Source organism: Panthera pardus, unplaced genomic scaffold (genome assembly GCF_024362965.1).
Source record: "Panthera pardus isolate Hobbes unplaced genomic scaffold, ASM2436296v1 HiC_scaffold_3, whole genome shotgun sequence".
Lineage (NCBI taxonomy): Eukaryota > Metazoa > Chordata > Mammalia > Carnivora > Felidae > Panthera > Panthera pardus.
This window is the reverse complement of record NW_026526876.1, coordinates 18335652-18351253: the sequence shown is the minus strand read 5'-3', so window position 1 is coordinate 18351253 and position 15602 is coordinate 18335652. Positions and strand designations below refer to the sequence as shown.

Genomic DNA, 15602 nt, shown 5'->3' with positions numbered 1-15602 from the left:
GGGAGCAGAGGTCCCAGATGGCCCTTCTGGCCACTACTCCCTTACCCCAGGCCCAAGCCCGTTTGTGCGTAACCAAAGAGCTGGGACCAGCATGACAAGGACCCGGCTTTGCTCTGCACTTAATAAAAGATTTTGCTACCGCTTGGCTCTGCCCTGTCTGTTCTTCCAGGGAGTGCCAGTACAGAGCAGGCGAGCGGTTCTGACACACGCTTCTCTGATCCCCAAGCACACACCCACCTCTAGAGGCAGGCGGGTTATCGTGATGGGAGGCACAAGTTTATTGAGCACCCAGATGCAGAGGGCAAGAGGCGCCAGAGGCCTGGAGCTTCGTGACGTGCTGCCTGGCAGGCCCCATGCCCACCGGGTGCTGTCCCGGGGAGGGCCTCACCAGTGCAGCACCTTGGCACCGTCGGCCGCCTGAGAGAGGTAGAAGGTGGCGGTGCCGCTGTACTGCTCCTAGGGGAGAGGCAGGTGGGGTCTAAGCGTGGCAGGGCCCTGGGAAGCCCTTTCTCCATCCCTCCCACCCGCAGGCACCGGCACCCACCCACCTGTATGTGCTGCATGGCCTGGGGAACGGAGGCAGCCTCCAGCAGGGTCACGGTGCAGCCACCGAAGCCACCACCAGTCATGCGGCTGCCGTAAACCCCAGGTGCTGACAGCGCGGCCTCGACGAGCTGGTCGAGCTCGGGGCAGCTCACCTCATAGTCATCCCTGCAGAGAGGATACAGGAGAGGGCGGGCCTAGGCCTGGTCCCACCCTGCCCTGGGGACAGCCTGTGCCTGGAAGATACAGGCACCCAGGAGTCCTCACCTGAGCGAGTGGTGACTCTCTACCATGAGGCGGCCAAAGGCTCTGTAGTCTCCGCGGCTCAGGGCAGCCGCGGCCTGGGCCGTGCGCCGGATCTCGCCCACGACATGTCGTGCCCGCCGGAAACCCTCCTTGCTCACCAGCTCTCTGCCAGCTGGGAAGGGAAAGGGGTCAGCAGACCTGCCACCCCACCACCTCTGGGCCCGTGCAGATGGAGGGATGGGGGCACCAGGGTGATGAGGCTAGCAGGCAGGGGTAGGGGTGGAGGTGGCGGGGGGGGGGGGGGGGGGGGGGGAGGGGAGGAGCCTCCAGTCTTAAACCTGGTTCTGACAGAGCTGTAAGCAGAACCTGGCATTGGTGACTAAAGTTTGGAGCCTTTCCTCCTCACCTATAAGATGGGACCCCTATGTCACTCTCTGGGACCCGCTATGCACTGATTGGGCAACATGCCAGCAGAGTGCCCGGTGCACAGTGGGTGCTCAATAAACAACAGGGTAAGCCCCAGACTCTTGGTGCTTCCAAGGTGAGGGGGACACAGGAGTCCACAGTGGCACAAGAGGGAGAAGAAATCCTGCCACTGTTTATGCTGGAGCATCAGTGGAGCCCCCGAGAGCTGGGGCTCCAGAGTTGGGGTACAGCCCAGGCAAAGATCAAGAGGCAGGGCACAGGGTCCACCAAGAGTAGGCTATCCTGCTGGCTAACGCTGAGATGGGGAGAGCAAGCCGAGTTGGTAGCGGCAGCCCAGGGTACCGGGGGACTCTGCTACTTAATTCTGGATGCCACACAGGTTTTGGAGCAGGGAAGGGCTGGAGCTGAGCTCTGGTGGACAAAAGTGACTGCCTAGGGCAGAGGGCCCAAGCTGGGAGAAGCAGGAACCCAGATAGCAGTTGTGAAACAGTCAGAAACCAACGAGGGGCCTGATGTGGGGGAAGAAGGAATGGAGGGAACAGAAGGAACAGAGATTGGAGACTGGGGGTGGGGGGTAGTGAGGACACAAGAGACTGAGGTTTCAAACAGAAGTGACAAGGGTGAGGAAATCACAGATAAGGGGAGCTAAGTAGGAGAAGCCTATGGGGGACAAAGGATGATGAGTTCCCTTGGGAATCAGGTGGAGGCTCCAGGACCGCAGGTGGAAAAGGGGCCGGGGGGCGGGGGGGGGGGGGTGGCTCCAGGCGGGAAAGCAAGGGGCTGCAGGCTCCTGAGTCGTAAGCGGAGCAATGGTGGCTGGGGCTGTGCACTGAGGACAAAGCCTGGGGCAGGCACACACAACAGGACTGTGAGAGAGCGGGGGCCGCTGAGGGGGAGGGAATGCAGGCTGTGGGTGTGTGCGGGGAACCCCCCGGGAGCACTGCTGTGTCCGGCGGCAGGAGCAAGGGGCAGGCCGACCGAGAGGACGGAGAAGTGAGTGGAGTTGAGAAAATGGGGGCCAAAAGCATTAGGTCTTCTTCCAAGATGAGCACAGGAAAAAGACTCAATTCTAGAAGGGAAGAAAACCGACCAGGTTTCCAAGCAAAAGGGGAAGAGCCAGGCAGAGGACAGGAAGGAGGGAAAACAGGGCTTCTGGCACAAGACTCTGGAGAAGGCAAAGGACAGCACTGTTTCCAAGGTTGGGGGAGACCCCCCCACCACACACACCCCAGGAGTGGTGGGGAAGGGATACAGTGGAGAGGAGGGACGGCCAAAGTGTTCAAGTGTGAACACCTCCAATAAGGTCACCTACACAGAGCAGGTGGGGCAGGTGTGAACATGACAGGTCACCAAGAAGGATAAGCTGGTCCCACCCGGCCGGCCAGTGTCCTCCAAATGGGCACCCGCACACTGCCAGAGAGGACACAACTCCCAAAGCCAGCAGCCTGGCCCCGTGGCTGAGAGTACGGGCTATGGGGGGTTACATGCCTGGTTTGAATCTCAGCACCGCCACTTACTGTAGCTTCCTCATCCAAAACGATGAACATAATAAGACTTATCTGCCCCGCAGGTATGACGGAGCGAGATGGTATTTGACCCTCAAACTATTACATATCCTATCTTCCTGGCCACGTGTATCATGAACCTTTAAAATACCTGCACCTTTTGACTCTGCAATCTTACGCCTAAGAATCTACTTCTAAGAAGATAATGAGAGAGACTCCCTTGCACGAAAACATTCACCGCCGCATCACGGGATTATTAGAAAATGATTAACTTATGACACACCTGTACACTGCAGTGTTAGAAGCCTTGCTGATGAAGTGCCCCTAATGGCACAGGAAAGGGCTTAAGATGGTAGTAAAAGAGAAAGCAAGTGACCGTATGGCCTATCCTGAACTTTGTAAACGCAGATGTAGAGAAACACTGGCGGTGTTAGCGGTGGCTATCCCTGGGTGGTGGCCCTCTAGCTCACTGTCTTCCTCTGTGTGTTTTCCTACATTTTCCACAGCAGAAACGTAATCCTCCTATTAGAAAGAACAACGTTAGGACTTCAGCAGCCCTGCTGAGGTTGGAGCCCTAGGTCTGCAGTCTTAGGGGGAGTGGGCAGAGCACAGCACAGGCCCCCGGAGAGGAGGGGGTAGACAGGAGGGTCAAGCCCGCGTCAAGGGCCTGGCAGCCCCACAGGATGCCCAGCCAGCTCTCACCCTCCAGCTCCTCCAGCTGCACCTCTCGAAGGCTCTCCTTGCCCAGCGCCCGGGCCACTTCTTCACACTGGCGCCGCCGCAGAGGGTACTCGCTGGAGCCCAGCGAGTGGCGGACGTTGGAATTGGTGATGAGCACGGCCAGCTTGGGTTCTGACAGCGGCACCAGGCTTGTCTCCAGGGACCTGGCATGGAGTTGGAGTGGGGAGATGACAAGCCCAAGTGTCTGCTTGCCACACCAGGCGGTGGGCACGCTCCACCCAGAAGCTCCTCGTGACGAGGTGGGAGGGTACAAGGGGAGCCCCTGACCTGCAGTCAATGAGCAGCGCGTGGCCTTTCTGCCCCAGCAGTGCGATGAGCTGGTCCATGATGCCACAGGGCACCCCTGCGAAGCTGTGTTCGGCCCGCTGACACACCTGAGCCCGGGCAGCTATGGACCCGGAGTCTGCGGCACAGGGGGAGGTGAGGAGGCTGGGGCCCGGGAGGGGGGCACGTGGGAGTGGGCGAATGGGAGCAGCGGGACCTCCAAGGACACGCCAGAGCGATTCCCCACCCTCCTCCGGAAGCCACAGTAGAGGAACAATCTCTGACAAGGAAACCTCAGGGAAGGAAGGCTGGGGTCTAGGAAGTACCTGGGCAGAGCTGCTGCAGGAAAGTGTATGTGGCCACTTCCAGGGACGCCGAGCTGGACAGCCCGCCCCCCAGGGGCACTGAGCTGACCACCACTGCACTGAAGCCAGGGAGGGGAGCAGCTGGAAAGAATGGGTGATGGTAAGATGGGCCATCTGGGAGGACGGGCCCACGAAGGGCACGTATTTTGTCATGCAGGGAGGCAGTGCCTGAGAGCTGCTTCCAGGGCTGTGTCTCCATCCTCCTACCCTGAGGTTCCTGGGACACAGTCTTCCCAACTCTCCTCCTGGTTTAGGGCTCTGGAGGCCAACAGGTAGGGTTTGAATCCTGGCTCCGCTAATCATAAAATGGGCAGCTCAGGACAAGTTCTGGAACCTCTCAGGGTATCAGTTTCATCCTGGGTAAAACAGGGATACCCTCCCCTATACGTTACCCCATGGTGGATTAGATGAGCTAAGGAGCTTTGCAGCTGAGAGGTGGTGCTCCTATACTACCAGCATGAACTTGACTCAGCCCTAGTCCCCATACCTGGGTAGTGCTGAATCACTCCCTTGACATAGTTGGCCCAGCGGGGGGTCCCGGGCTCCAGTGACCGCTGGGCTGTGGGCAGTGGAAATTGGAGCCGCCGGGGCTCATCAGCATCTTCGGAGGTGGTCAGGAGGGAGACAAGGCCGTCTGCCCGGGGGCTGCCCACCAGCACAGTCACAAGCTCCAGCGCCTGGCAGGAAAGACAGGGGGTATGTAAAGCTTTTGCCAGGCGACCCATGGATGAGGCTTCTCTGATACTAAAGTTCTGAGAAATAAAAAGTTTCAGACAGATTCCTTTTAAGGCTCAACAGGAAGGAATTGGCGGGGGGGGGGGGGGGTCTCAGGGAAGAACCTGAGTGCTGAGCTGGCCCTGGGGGCTTGGGTTCTGCCCTTGGGTCTTTGGGGGGGGGGGGGGGCAGGACCAGTGCTGCAGAAGTGTAGACCCGGACTCTGCCCTGAATATGGGCTCCCGGCTGTGGGGCACGGAGCAGGATTAGAGAGTAAGAGGAGCTCCAACTGATGCGTTCCCATTATGGAGTGGTCTCAGGTGCACTGTACCCGCTCGCTGGCCAAGCCGCACCAGGTGGAAAGAGCTGAGAGGCCTGACTCCAGCCCCACCAAGAACCAGCTGTGTGACCTTAAGCAGATCACTGACCCTCTCTGGGCCTCAGTTTCCTCCCGAACGGGTAGGACCAGGAGGTCTGAGGCTAGTTCCCCCAGGTCTGCGTTTGGGGCCCCCGGAAGCCAAAGCCCCGAAGCGCCCCCATTCCGCAAGCCACACTGGAGCCGCACAAGTTGAGGTGGCTCCCAGCGTGATGGGGAGGATCACGTCCACAGAGGGCGGGCTTGAGCGAAGAGGCGCCGGCACACCCCCTCCTAGCCTACTTCCTCGCGGATCCCCCGCTTCCTCCCTTCCAACGTGGGAAATACCCCGTCCCCGGGTCTCTCCGACGTGCTCGTCCCCCAAACCCGGGGCAGGAGGGCTAAAGTTTGGCGCGGCCGCCCAACATCCACGCAGGGACCGGGCACCTCCCCGCGCGCCTAAGGCCGGCCCTGCCGCTGGGGAGGCTCGAGGCTCCCCGCCCGGCCCCTCACCATGGGCAGCACCAGGCCCTGGTTGTAGTCCGTGTGCTCCCCGATCAGGTTGACGCGGCCCGGCGCCGACACCGCCAGCTCGGGCTCGGCCCCGAACTCCTCCCGGAACGCTCTACGGGCCTCGGCCAGCAGCTCCCCGGCCTGGGGCTGTCTCCAAGCGGCCATGATGCTCACCCTGCAGCGAGGCCAGGTCGGCGCGGGATGCCCGGGGCGGGGCCGCGCGGGGGCGGCGCGCGTTCCTGCACGCGCCCCCCGCCCCCACCGCAGGCCTCCTCCCGCCCCCGCCGCGCCGGGCCCGCCCCCGCGCGCCTCGCGGCCCAAGCCACCTGCTGGGCGCTCGGGGTTGGGATCTCCCCTACACCCCCGCCGCGGAAGGATCTTCCCCACACCCCCGCCGCGGCGGGCGGCGGACTTTGGAAGAGACCGGCGGGTGCCCACTCGAGTGGTATTGGCCGGACTGGAGGATCTGAGCTGCCCTTCCCCGGCCCTGGTGCCCCTTTCTCTGCTACCAGCACCGGCCAGGCCATTCACCCACAGCCAGAGGAGCAGGGCTGGCATCCGGCCGACCTGAATTTCCCAAAGGGCTCTCCCAGGTCCTAGAGTCCTGCCGCCGCGAGAGGTCATCAGACCCTGATCTTGGGTCTCTGAGAGGGTGGCCTGGCACGATGCGTAAATTGAGACGAGGAAAGCCAAGTTTGGGTGGTGACCAGGGAGTCGCTTTCTACAGGCCCTTTTGTATAGTGGCCCCGCTGTCATAACTGCTAGCAACGGAAGGAGGAAGGAGTGGCAGTTGGACAGCAGTGGCCCCAGCCTCCACTGGAAGGACCTACCGGGGCTGCCAAGGTAGGTGGGGCTGTTGGCCCCAGCAGGTGCTTCCTCAGTCCTGAGCCTTGGACCCAGCATCTGACACTCACCACCGCCTCTTTCACCAGCTTGCGTCCTGAACCTTCAAGCTGTCCCTGCCTGGACGCCTGTGCACATTTGCATCTATATGAAACCGTGAAGCAGAAATGCTGAAATGTGAGCAGCCTATTTGGGACTAGGGTGGGGGGCTTTGTGGAGAGTTGTGGCCAGGTTTAGAGCTTGGGGTCTGCTGGGGGGGTTGCCCAAAGAGTGGAGTAGTGCATTTAAAATGCATCTCTGGGGCGCCTGGGTGGCGCAGTCGGTTAAGCGACCGACTTCAGCCAGGTCACGATCTCACGATCTCGCGGTCCGTGAGTTCGAGCCCCGCGTCAGGCTCTGGGCTGATGGCTCGGAGCCTGGCGCCTGTTTCCGATTCTGTGTCTCCCTCTCTCTCTGCCCCTCCCCCGTTCATGCTCTGTCTCTCTCTGTCCCAAAAATAAATAAAAAACGTTAAAAAAAATTTAAAAAAATAAAAAAAAATAAAATGCATCTCTGATACTCACCATGATGAGCCCAGAGTAATGTATGGAATTGTTGAATCATTATGTTGTACACCTGAAACTAATATAACACTGTATGTTATGTACACCTCAATTAAAAAAAAAATGCAGCTCTGGGGGTGCCTGGGCGGCTCAGTCAGTTGAGCCTCCAACTCTTGATTTCCACTCAGGTTCTGATTCCAGGGTCGAGGGATCGAGCCTCCAAGCTCAGCGTGGAGCCTGCTTAACATTCTCTCTCTCCCTCCCCCCCCCCCCCCCCGTTTGCGTGCTCTCTCTCTAAAATAAAATAAATTTAAGAAAAATTTTAAAAGGCAGCTCTGAAAACTTCTAGAAATAAATATAGGGATAAATCTTTGTGACCTCGGCAGTGGCTTTTTTGATATGACACCAAAAGCACAAGAGATAAAAGGAAGATAGGTAAGTTGTACTTCATCAAAATAAGATACTTTCCTGCGTCGAAGGACACAATGAAGAAAGTAAAAAGACAACCCACAGAATGGGAGAAAATATTTGCAAATCATATATTTAAGGGCCTTGTATCAAGAACATATAAAGAACTCCTACAACTCAAAAAAGACAAATAAATTTAAAATAGGCAAACGACTTGAACGTTTTCCCCAAGAAGATTACAAATGGCCAATAAGCACATGAAAAGGTGCTCAACATCATTAGCATTAAGGAAATGTAAACCAAAAGCACAATGAGGTGCTATTTCACACCCATTAGTATGGCCAAAATGAAAGACAACAGCAATTACAGCAATGTTGCTGAGAATGTGGGGAAATCAGAACACTCAGTCTCTGGTGGGAATGTAAAACAGTTAAGCATTTCCACCAAATGCTCAACATAGAGTGCCCATGTGACCCAGGAATTTCACTCCTAAGTACGTACACAAGAGAATTGAAAACGTAGGTCCAGGGGCGCCTGGGTGTCTCTGTCGGTTGAGCGTCTGGACTTCGGCTCAGGTCATGATCTCACGGTTCGTGGGTTCCAGCCTGGCATCCGACTCACTGCTGTCAACGCGGAACCTGCTTCAGATCCTCTGTCCCTCTCTCTCTGTCTCTGCCCCTCCCCCGCGCCTTTCAAAAATAAATAAACATTAAAAAAAAAAACAAAAAACATAGGTCCACACAAAACTTCTACATTAATGCTCATGGTAGGACTATTCACATTACCCAAAAGGTGGTAACAAGTGAGGGCGCTTGGCTGGCTCAGTTGGAGGAGCATGCGACTCTTGATATTGGGGTCATGAGTTCGAGCTCCACATTGGGTGTAGAGATTACTAAAAAATAAATAAATATATAAACTTAAAAAAAAAAAAAAAAGATGTTAACAACCCAAAGCGATAAATGGATAAAGAGAATGTGGCATGTCCATAACAATGAATTTTGCTCAGGCATAAAAACAGTGAAGTGCTGGTACACAGTATGGAACTACATGGTTGAACCTTGAACGCGTGGCAAAGGCCGGAAGCTAGTCACAAAAGACCACAAGTTGTATGATTCCAGATACACACAATGTTCAGAGTAGGCAAATCTGCAGAGACAGGAGATTAGTTGTTGCTTAGGGCTGAGGGAAATGGAGGGGATAAAGAGTGATAACCAAGGGTACCGAGTTCTCTTTGTGGTGTGGAAAGTGTTCTAAAATTGCCCGTGGTGATGGTTGCACAGATCTTCAAATATACTAAAACCACTGAATTTTATACTTGGAATGGGTGAATTGTATGATATGTGTAATGTATCTCAATAAAGCTGTTTTTTTTAATTTTTTTTAATGTTTATTTTTGAGAAAGACAGAGACAGAGCACCAGCTGGGGGTGGGGGTGGGGGTGGGGGTGGGCAGAGACAGAGGGAGACACAGAATCCGAAGCAGGCTCCAGGCTCTGAGCTGTCAGCACAGAACCCGACGTGGGGCTCGAACTCCTGAACTGTGAGATCATGACCTGAGCCGAAGTCAGACGCTTAACCAACTGAGCCACCCAGGCACCCCTAAATTTATTTTTTCATTTAAGTAATCTCTACACCCAACGTGGGGCTTGAACTCACAATCGTTAGATCAAGAGTCGAGTGTTCTTTTGACTGAGTCAGCCAGGCACCCCGCAATAAAAGCTGCTTTTTAAAAAAAAACCTTGGGGGGCACCTGGGTGGTTCAGTCAGTTAAGCATCTCTTTATTTAGGCTCAGGTCATGATCCGAGAGTCGTAGGATTGAGCCCCCACCTTGGGTGTAAAGATTACTTAAATGAATAATTAAATATCTAATTAAATAAACGCTTAAATAGGCTCCACGCGAAGGCTCTCTCTCTCCCTCTGCCCCTCTCCCCTGCTCATGCTTGCTCTCTCTATTATAAAAAACAAAAACAACTTGGGAAATGAAACTATCCCAAATTCCATCTGCAGGCCTGCTCCCTTTGAGCGCTCCTCAGTAAAGCCTTTTTTAGCGTAGGCAAAACAAAAGACAAGACAATGAGTGGCCCTTGGGGCTGGCTGAAATGGGATTAAACTCATAAACCATGCCTCCCATCCAGGCACCACTCTCAGAGACGTGTGGGACCAGGCAACCGCTTTTCTGTGAATGCTTTACCCACCTGAGCTCTGACACCCAACAGTCCTGAGCCCAAATCTCTGCTCTTACGATCGCAGGCAGATGACTGCACCTGAGCCTCAGTTTCTCATCTGCACAATGGGGGCTAGCGATTCCTCCCAACAAACGGTTATAAAAAGGAACTGAATGAGATCATTTTCATAAAGTGCCCAGCCTAGCACCTGGCACTGGTAAGCACAGAATAAATATTTGCTGTTATTATCAGTCATCCATTAATTCAACAGACATCAGTGGACTCTCCTGTGTGCAATTGGCCAGATAAAAGCCCCAGGCTCTCCTGCTCTGGGTGGGAGGCAGACACCATCCGGCCCCCTCTGGCTAAGTGCTGGGATGGAGAGGAGGAACGCTTTCTAAATAAGGAGAGAGAGAGGAGGGATCCCAATGCCTGCCAGGCCTACACCCTTGTTTTTATTTCCATTGTTTCACTTTGATTGAAAACATATCCATTTGCCCTATACTCGTCCTTTGTATTGTTTCAGTCTTAGAGAACCTGGATTTGATCTAAGGGCAAGTGTTCCTGTTTGTTCGGCAGAGGAACTCTGAAACATCGATTTTATTTGGAAGATGTGTTTACTCTGTTTCTGAAGCCCATCTAGCGGGTTACATGAAATTTGTTCAGGAGAAGTCTGCCTCTGACCTCTGACCCTCGCTCCCACTTTCCTGGCCAGATGTCACAGGATTGGCGGGAGCGGGGCGGGGTGGCACCCTTATTGGTCTGTCCTCTGCTCTACTGGCTGAAAAACTCACTCGTACCAGCACAGCCAGAGCCATCTGTCACACGGGACTGTGGTATTGTGACCGAATTGCCAGTGATACCCACCGCAGTGGTGGAAATACCACGGTGCCAGCCAGATGCCCAGTGGCTGAGGCAGGCCTAGAGGCTGCTGACCCACATCTGTCCAGGCGATAGTGAGAACTGGCTCCTGACTGAAGACAGGCACTCTAGAGGTGCCTCTTCCCTACCAGAATCTGTGTCCGTCTCTGTACTGTTCTTAGCCTTTGGGTCCTTCCTGCTAGACTCAGTTTTTCAGGCCGCCTGGGTGGCTCGGTCGGTTAAGCATCCGATTTTGGTTCCGGTCGTGATCTCACGGTTCGTGGGTTTGAGCCCAGTGTCGGGCTATGTGTTGACAGCTCAGAGCCTGGAGCCTGTTTCGGATTCCGTGTCTCCCTCTCTCTCTGCCCCTTCCTCTGCTCATGCTCTCTCTCTCTCTCTGTCTCAAAAATAAACATTAAACACACACACACACACACACACACACACACACACGTTTATTTTTGAGAGACAGAGAAAGAGTACGAGCCAGGGAGGGGCAGAGAGAGGAAGACACAGAATCCCAAGCAGGCTCCAGGCTCCGAGCTGTCAGCACAGAGCCAGACGCGGGGCTCGAACCCATGAACAGTGAGATCATGACCGGAGCCAAAGTCGGACGTTCAACTAACCGAGCCACCCAGGTGCCCCCAAAATAAATAAATGTTCAAAAAAGTTTTTTTAGACTTGGTTTTTCTTCATGCGATTGAGGGTCTCTGAGCTCTGTGTAGCTCTAGCTTCTCTGCTGCAATCACAGCCTGGACCCCTGATGGGATTTGGGTCCACATCTCCCATGCTGATATCTACAGACACCTTCTCTGAAAATGTTTGCTCTCCGCAGATGGCCACCCTCTCACTCATTCTGGGAGTTTCTCTTTGTGGTTGTTTCCAGAGGGCTAACCTATCTTCTGATTTGGACCCCCTTTGCCCTGCTGTAACATGAATGATAGCAGCTTCTGTAATGTTGGTAATACTAACACTGAGCTTGTGGTAAGCCCTGATATCAGGGCTGTACTCAGCCAGAGGGCAGTACTGGTTGTTTACTACCAGTCTGTGCTCTGATTGGTCAGTGCCCTTTACTTCTGCTGTCAAATATTTTTAGTCACCAGGCTTTGCACAGATTATGTCATTAAATCCTTTCAAGCCTATTAGACACTGCTTTTATTCCCGTTTTACAGATAGGGAAGCACAGATGGGTTCGGAAACTCATCCACATGGGGGAGCTGGGCCTTGAACCTGAGCCTGGCTGACCCTGAGCCTATCCTCTCAGCTACCACCCTGTCCCCAGCAGCATCCTGACCTGCTATAGCTTCTGCTTACTGAAGTGTCAAGACACAAAGCTCAGATTCTAATAAGGGACGGGAGGGGGCAGCTGTTCTCGGGGACCACTGGAGCCCCAGTTTCTACATGGAACACTCCCAGTTTGGAAGCCAGGTAACCAAAGCTCTTGGGACTTTGGGCTCATTCTTTGCCACCCATGCCAGGAGCAGATCCAGCCAGCTGTGCTGTGGGCTGCCAAGGCCATCCGGGCTGGTCAGCAAACACGTCTGGAGCTTCTGCTGTGTGCCAGGCACAACTCCAAATACAAGCAAGTCTTTCCTTCAAAGCACCAGGAGCTTCTTGTCCCTCCCTGGCCTTGGATGCTTCCGCTAAGAGGGGCCAGCTTTAGGCCTTATCTTTATTTGGTGCCCCCACCATGTCCCTGAAGTTCCTGTTCTCTAGGCTGATGACCGTCATGCCAACGGCCAGGGAGAAATCCAGACTCCCAAGATGCAGGGGACAGCTTAGGGCCGCAGGCCTCTCTTCTTAAGTTTTTGTTTTAAGTTTGAGAAAGAGAAAGCAAGCACAAGCAGGGAAGGGTCAGAGAGAAGGACAGACAGAATCCCCAGCAGGTTCTGCACCAACAGTGCAGGGGCCTGAACTCATGAACTGTGAGATCATGACCTGAGCCGAGATGAAGAATCTGATGCTTAACTGACTGTGCCACCCAGGCACCCTTTTCTTATTTTTTGATGTTTTTATTTTTTTAATGTTTGCTTTTAAGAGAGAGCAAGAGGCTGAGCAGGGGAGGGGCAGAGAGAGAGGGAGAGAGAGAGAGAGAGAGAGAGAGAGAGAAACAGCATCCAAAGCTGTCAGCACAGAGCCTGACACGGGCCTTGAACTCACAAACCGTGAGATCATGACCTGAGCCGAAGACCGCTGCTTAACGAACTGAGCCATCCAGACGCCCCACAGCAATCTGTTCTTGCACCTTGCACTGGGCACTGCCCACCCTCCATTCCACTGTATATATTCCTGAACTAGGGTTGGCAGCTACTGGATGGAGACAAGACCCCAGTCCCTGGCACCCTTCCAAGTCATGTGTGGCTTTATAGCCCCTCCAGGGACCACAGCCTCACCAAAGCCCCTGCCCTTGCTTCCCTGGTAGTGAGGGTGACTGCAGAACTCTGAGCTTCCTCTATGGAGAAGGGTGATGGTGTACGTGGGGTGGAGGAGGGTCCTCTGCTCAGGGCAGAAAGCTACATGCTTCTCCTGGGTGTGCCTGACCGACAGTCCTGGCCCCTGATGCTCAGGCAAGGGGCACATCCCAGAGAAGTTCCATGATCCTGCTGGGAACAATGGTGGTATCCAGGTGGGATCCCTCACCGCCAGGGGGCTGCTGGGCAATTAACAGAGCCACGGGGAGCAGACACCCCCCAGGGGGGCAGGACACCAGGCCCTGGCTCCACCTCACGGCACAGCCTTCTTCTGTGTAAACTCCAAGCTGACCCAGCTGCATCACCTCAATCTACAACCTTGCTCATTCCCCACACGTGCTGACAAAGAGGTGACAAAGGGGTCAGGGAGCCAAAAGGCCGGCCATCTGGCCCAAGGGGGCATTTTTAGCCTTCTCCGTGGGGGTGCTGCGGGATTTGGGCTAGCAGCCTGGGCAGGGACTTGGCCCTTCCTTCCTTCCCCTAGCCTTGTCCTCAGGAAGGCAGCTAGACGGCCAGCTGCCTGTGCTGAAGTTGCCGACCAAAGCCAGGCCCAGCTGGACGGACTCCCCCTGAGGAATGCCCAACGGGGGCAGGTGGGACCACCACTGGGCTGAGGGAGGAAGAGGCCGTGGGGCCCAGGCACGGCACAGCCAGCTCAGCGGTGTTCTTCGGTCGGTGCCTCAGTGTCAGGGCCGAGGGAAAGCAGGCTGTGATGGCCACAGTGGGGTGACGGTGAAGCACTCCCAACCCAAGGGACGGGGAGGCAGGGGTGGGGACCGGAGGCTCAGGGTGGGGGCTCAAGATTCTCATGCCCAGTAGACCACAGCACCACCAGTGAGACAGCTGCGGACGGGTGTGGTGAAAACCACACCTCGCCCTTCCCCGTTGGCGGGCTGGGCTGGCCACAGGCCTGAGGTTCTGCTCTCTGGCCCCCTCTGCTGTTGCCCCGGACACAGGCTGGCCCCGTCTTGTGGGAAACGAAGGGCGAGGCCAAGTTTCCTGCTGAGCCACTGGCAGACAGCTGACTGGACTGTGTCTACCCTCTGCTACTCTACCTGAAAGTGATCCAGAAGGGGCCTGCTTTCCAAGCGCTGCACAGGCCCCAGCCCCCATGCCCACCGCCAGGCAGGAGGCAGTGCTTGCAAGGAGCCAGCTAGGGAGAGCCCCGGGGAGAAAGCTGAGGAATGACTGAGGAACTGAGTGGAAAAGAGTCAATTTCCAGTCCAGCCAGTTAGCTCAGAGCTTGTTTCCTTACACTCTGAGCCTCCCTGGCTGGGAAGCCCCCACAAGGGGTATGGGGTGGCCATTGCTGGCCTCTCCCGGATCTGTCCTTCCTTCTCGCTGAAGTGTGAGGACGACCCAGTTAGCTATTTGTCTAAGGGCAAATCTCTGTAAATAAGCTGGGTTCGGGGCACCTGGGTAGCTCAGTGGCTTGAACATCCATCCAGCTGGATTTTGGCTCAGGTCACGATCTCACAGTTGTGGGTTTGAGTCCGTTGGCCAACAGTGCAGAGCCTGGTTGGGACTCTCTCTCCTCCCCCTCCTCTTTGTCCCTGGCCCACTTGCACGCTCTCAAAAAATAAACAAGGAAACTTAAGATATATTTAAGTAAGTTGGGTTTGAAGTGCTTGCCTCTGTTTTCATACTACCTTAAACTTTGCAGTTTTTGTTTTAATGTTCATTTTTGACAGAGAGAGCATGAGTGGGGGAGGGGCAGAGAAGAGGGAGACAGAATTTGAAGCAGGCTCCAGGCTCTGAGCTGTCAGCACAGAGCCCGATGTGGGGCTCGAACTCACGGACTGTGAGATCATGACCTGAGCTGAAGTCGGACGCTCAACTGATTGAGCCACCCAGGGGCCCGTTTTTTTTTTTTTTTAACGTTTATTCATCTTTGAGAGACAGAGGATGAGAGGGGAAGGGGTAGAGAAAGGGAGACACAGAATCCGAAGCAGGCTCCAGGCTCCAAGCTGTCAGCACAGAGACCGATGCCGGGCTCGAACTCACGAACCTTGAGATCATGACCTGAGCCGAAGTTGGGACGCTCAACTGACTGAGCCACCCAGGCATCCCACCACCTTAAATCTTGTAAATAGAGTGTAATTTCTACATGTTGAATAAATCATCTGGTTTTACACATACCAGTTTAAGGATGAAGCAGGGATTATTTCAGACTTAGAAACAAGGGCCCACAGGTCCATAATTACTATTAGCCTAGCAGGGAAAAAGGGGAATGCAAGGACAAACAGGTGTGGAGGAAAAGCAATGGGGGCTACCTCACCAGGGTGGACCTGGCTTTTGGCCAGGCTGAGGGCTTCAGGACAAGGGCAATAAACAGCTTGGTTCAAGATCTCCTGGTAGTCAGAGCCCGTGCAGGATGCGGACACTTCCGGCCCTCAACGGGTCTGGCCTAATCAAATCCATCGACAGTCAAGAAATGCACCATTAATCCACAGGCTCAACAGGCACACATCTGCAGCCTTGAGCAAACTGTGACACCTTTCAAAAGGGGGTCTGCCTGTCCTTTCTGAATGCATCCCCCCCCTCCCCCCCCCCAGCTGAGTCAGAAGGCAAACTTTCCGGGCATTTCCCCACAAAAAGTTTTATTTGTGAAATAGATGTTATCAATTCAAATGAAGACCA

The 15602-nt window shown here is 54.9% G+C and overlaps 1 protein-coding gene and 1 long non-coding RNA gene across 2 annotated transcripts; one reads left to right on the top strand and one right to left on the bottom strand.

Annotated features, from left to right (window-relative positions):
- Nucleotides 1-254: 254 nt before the first annotated feature.
- Nucleotides 255-5889, bottom strand: GALK1 (galactokinase 1). The gene is made up of 8 exons (XM_019466202.2): nt 5673-5889; nt 4578-4767; nt 4052-4171; nt 3729-3864; nt 3423-3604; nt 811-961; nt 549-711; nt 255-456 (listed from the first exon to the last, which is right to left on the bottom strand). The coding sequence occupies exons 1-8, from the start codon at nt 5835-5837 to the stop codon at nt 385-387; spliced, it is 1179 nt and encodes a 392-aa protein (XP_019321747.2). The 5' UTR covers nt 5838-5889; the 3' UTR covers nt 255-384.
- Nucleotides 5890-5895: 6 nt separating this feature from the next.
- Nucleotides 5896-8837, top strand: LOC109276931 (uncharacterized). The gene is made up of 2 exons (XR_002084911.2): nt 5896-6692; nt 7246-8837. It is a non-coding gene; the product is annotated as an uncharacterized LOC109276931 (long non-coding RNA).
- The last annotated feature ends 6765 nt before the right edge of the window (nt 8838-15602 follow it).

Excerpts from the sequence above, each read along its gene's own strand:
- GALK1 (XM_019466202.2), bottom strand. The coding sequence starts at position 5,837 with ATGGCCGCTTGGAGACAGCCCCAGGCCGGGGAGCTGCTGGCCGAGGCC. Across the intron at positions 4,172-4,577 it reads AGTGATTCAGCACTACCCAG|CTGCTCCCCTCCCTGGCTTC; the intron begins GTATGGGGACTA and ends CATTCTTTCCAG. Across the intron at positions 962-3,422 it reads GCAGCTGGAGGAGCTGGAGG|CTGGCAGAGAGCTGGTGAGC; the intron begins GTGAGAGCTGGC and ends TTCCCTTCCCAG.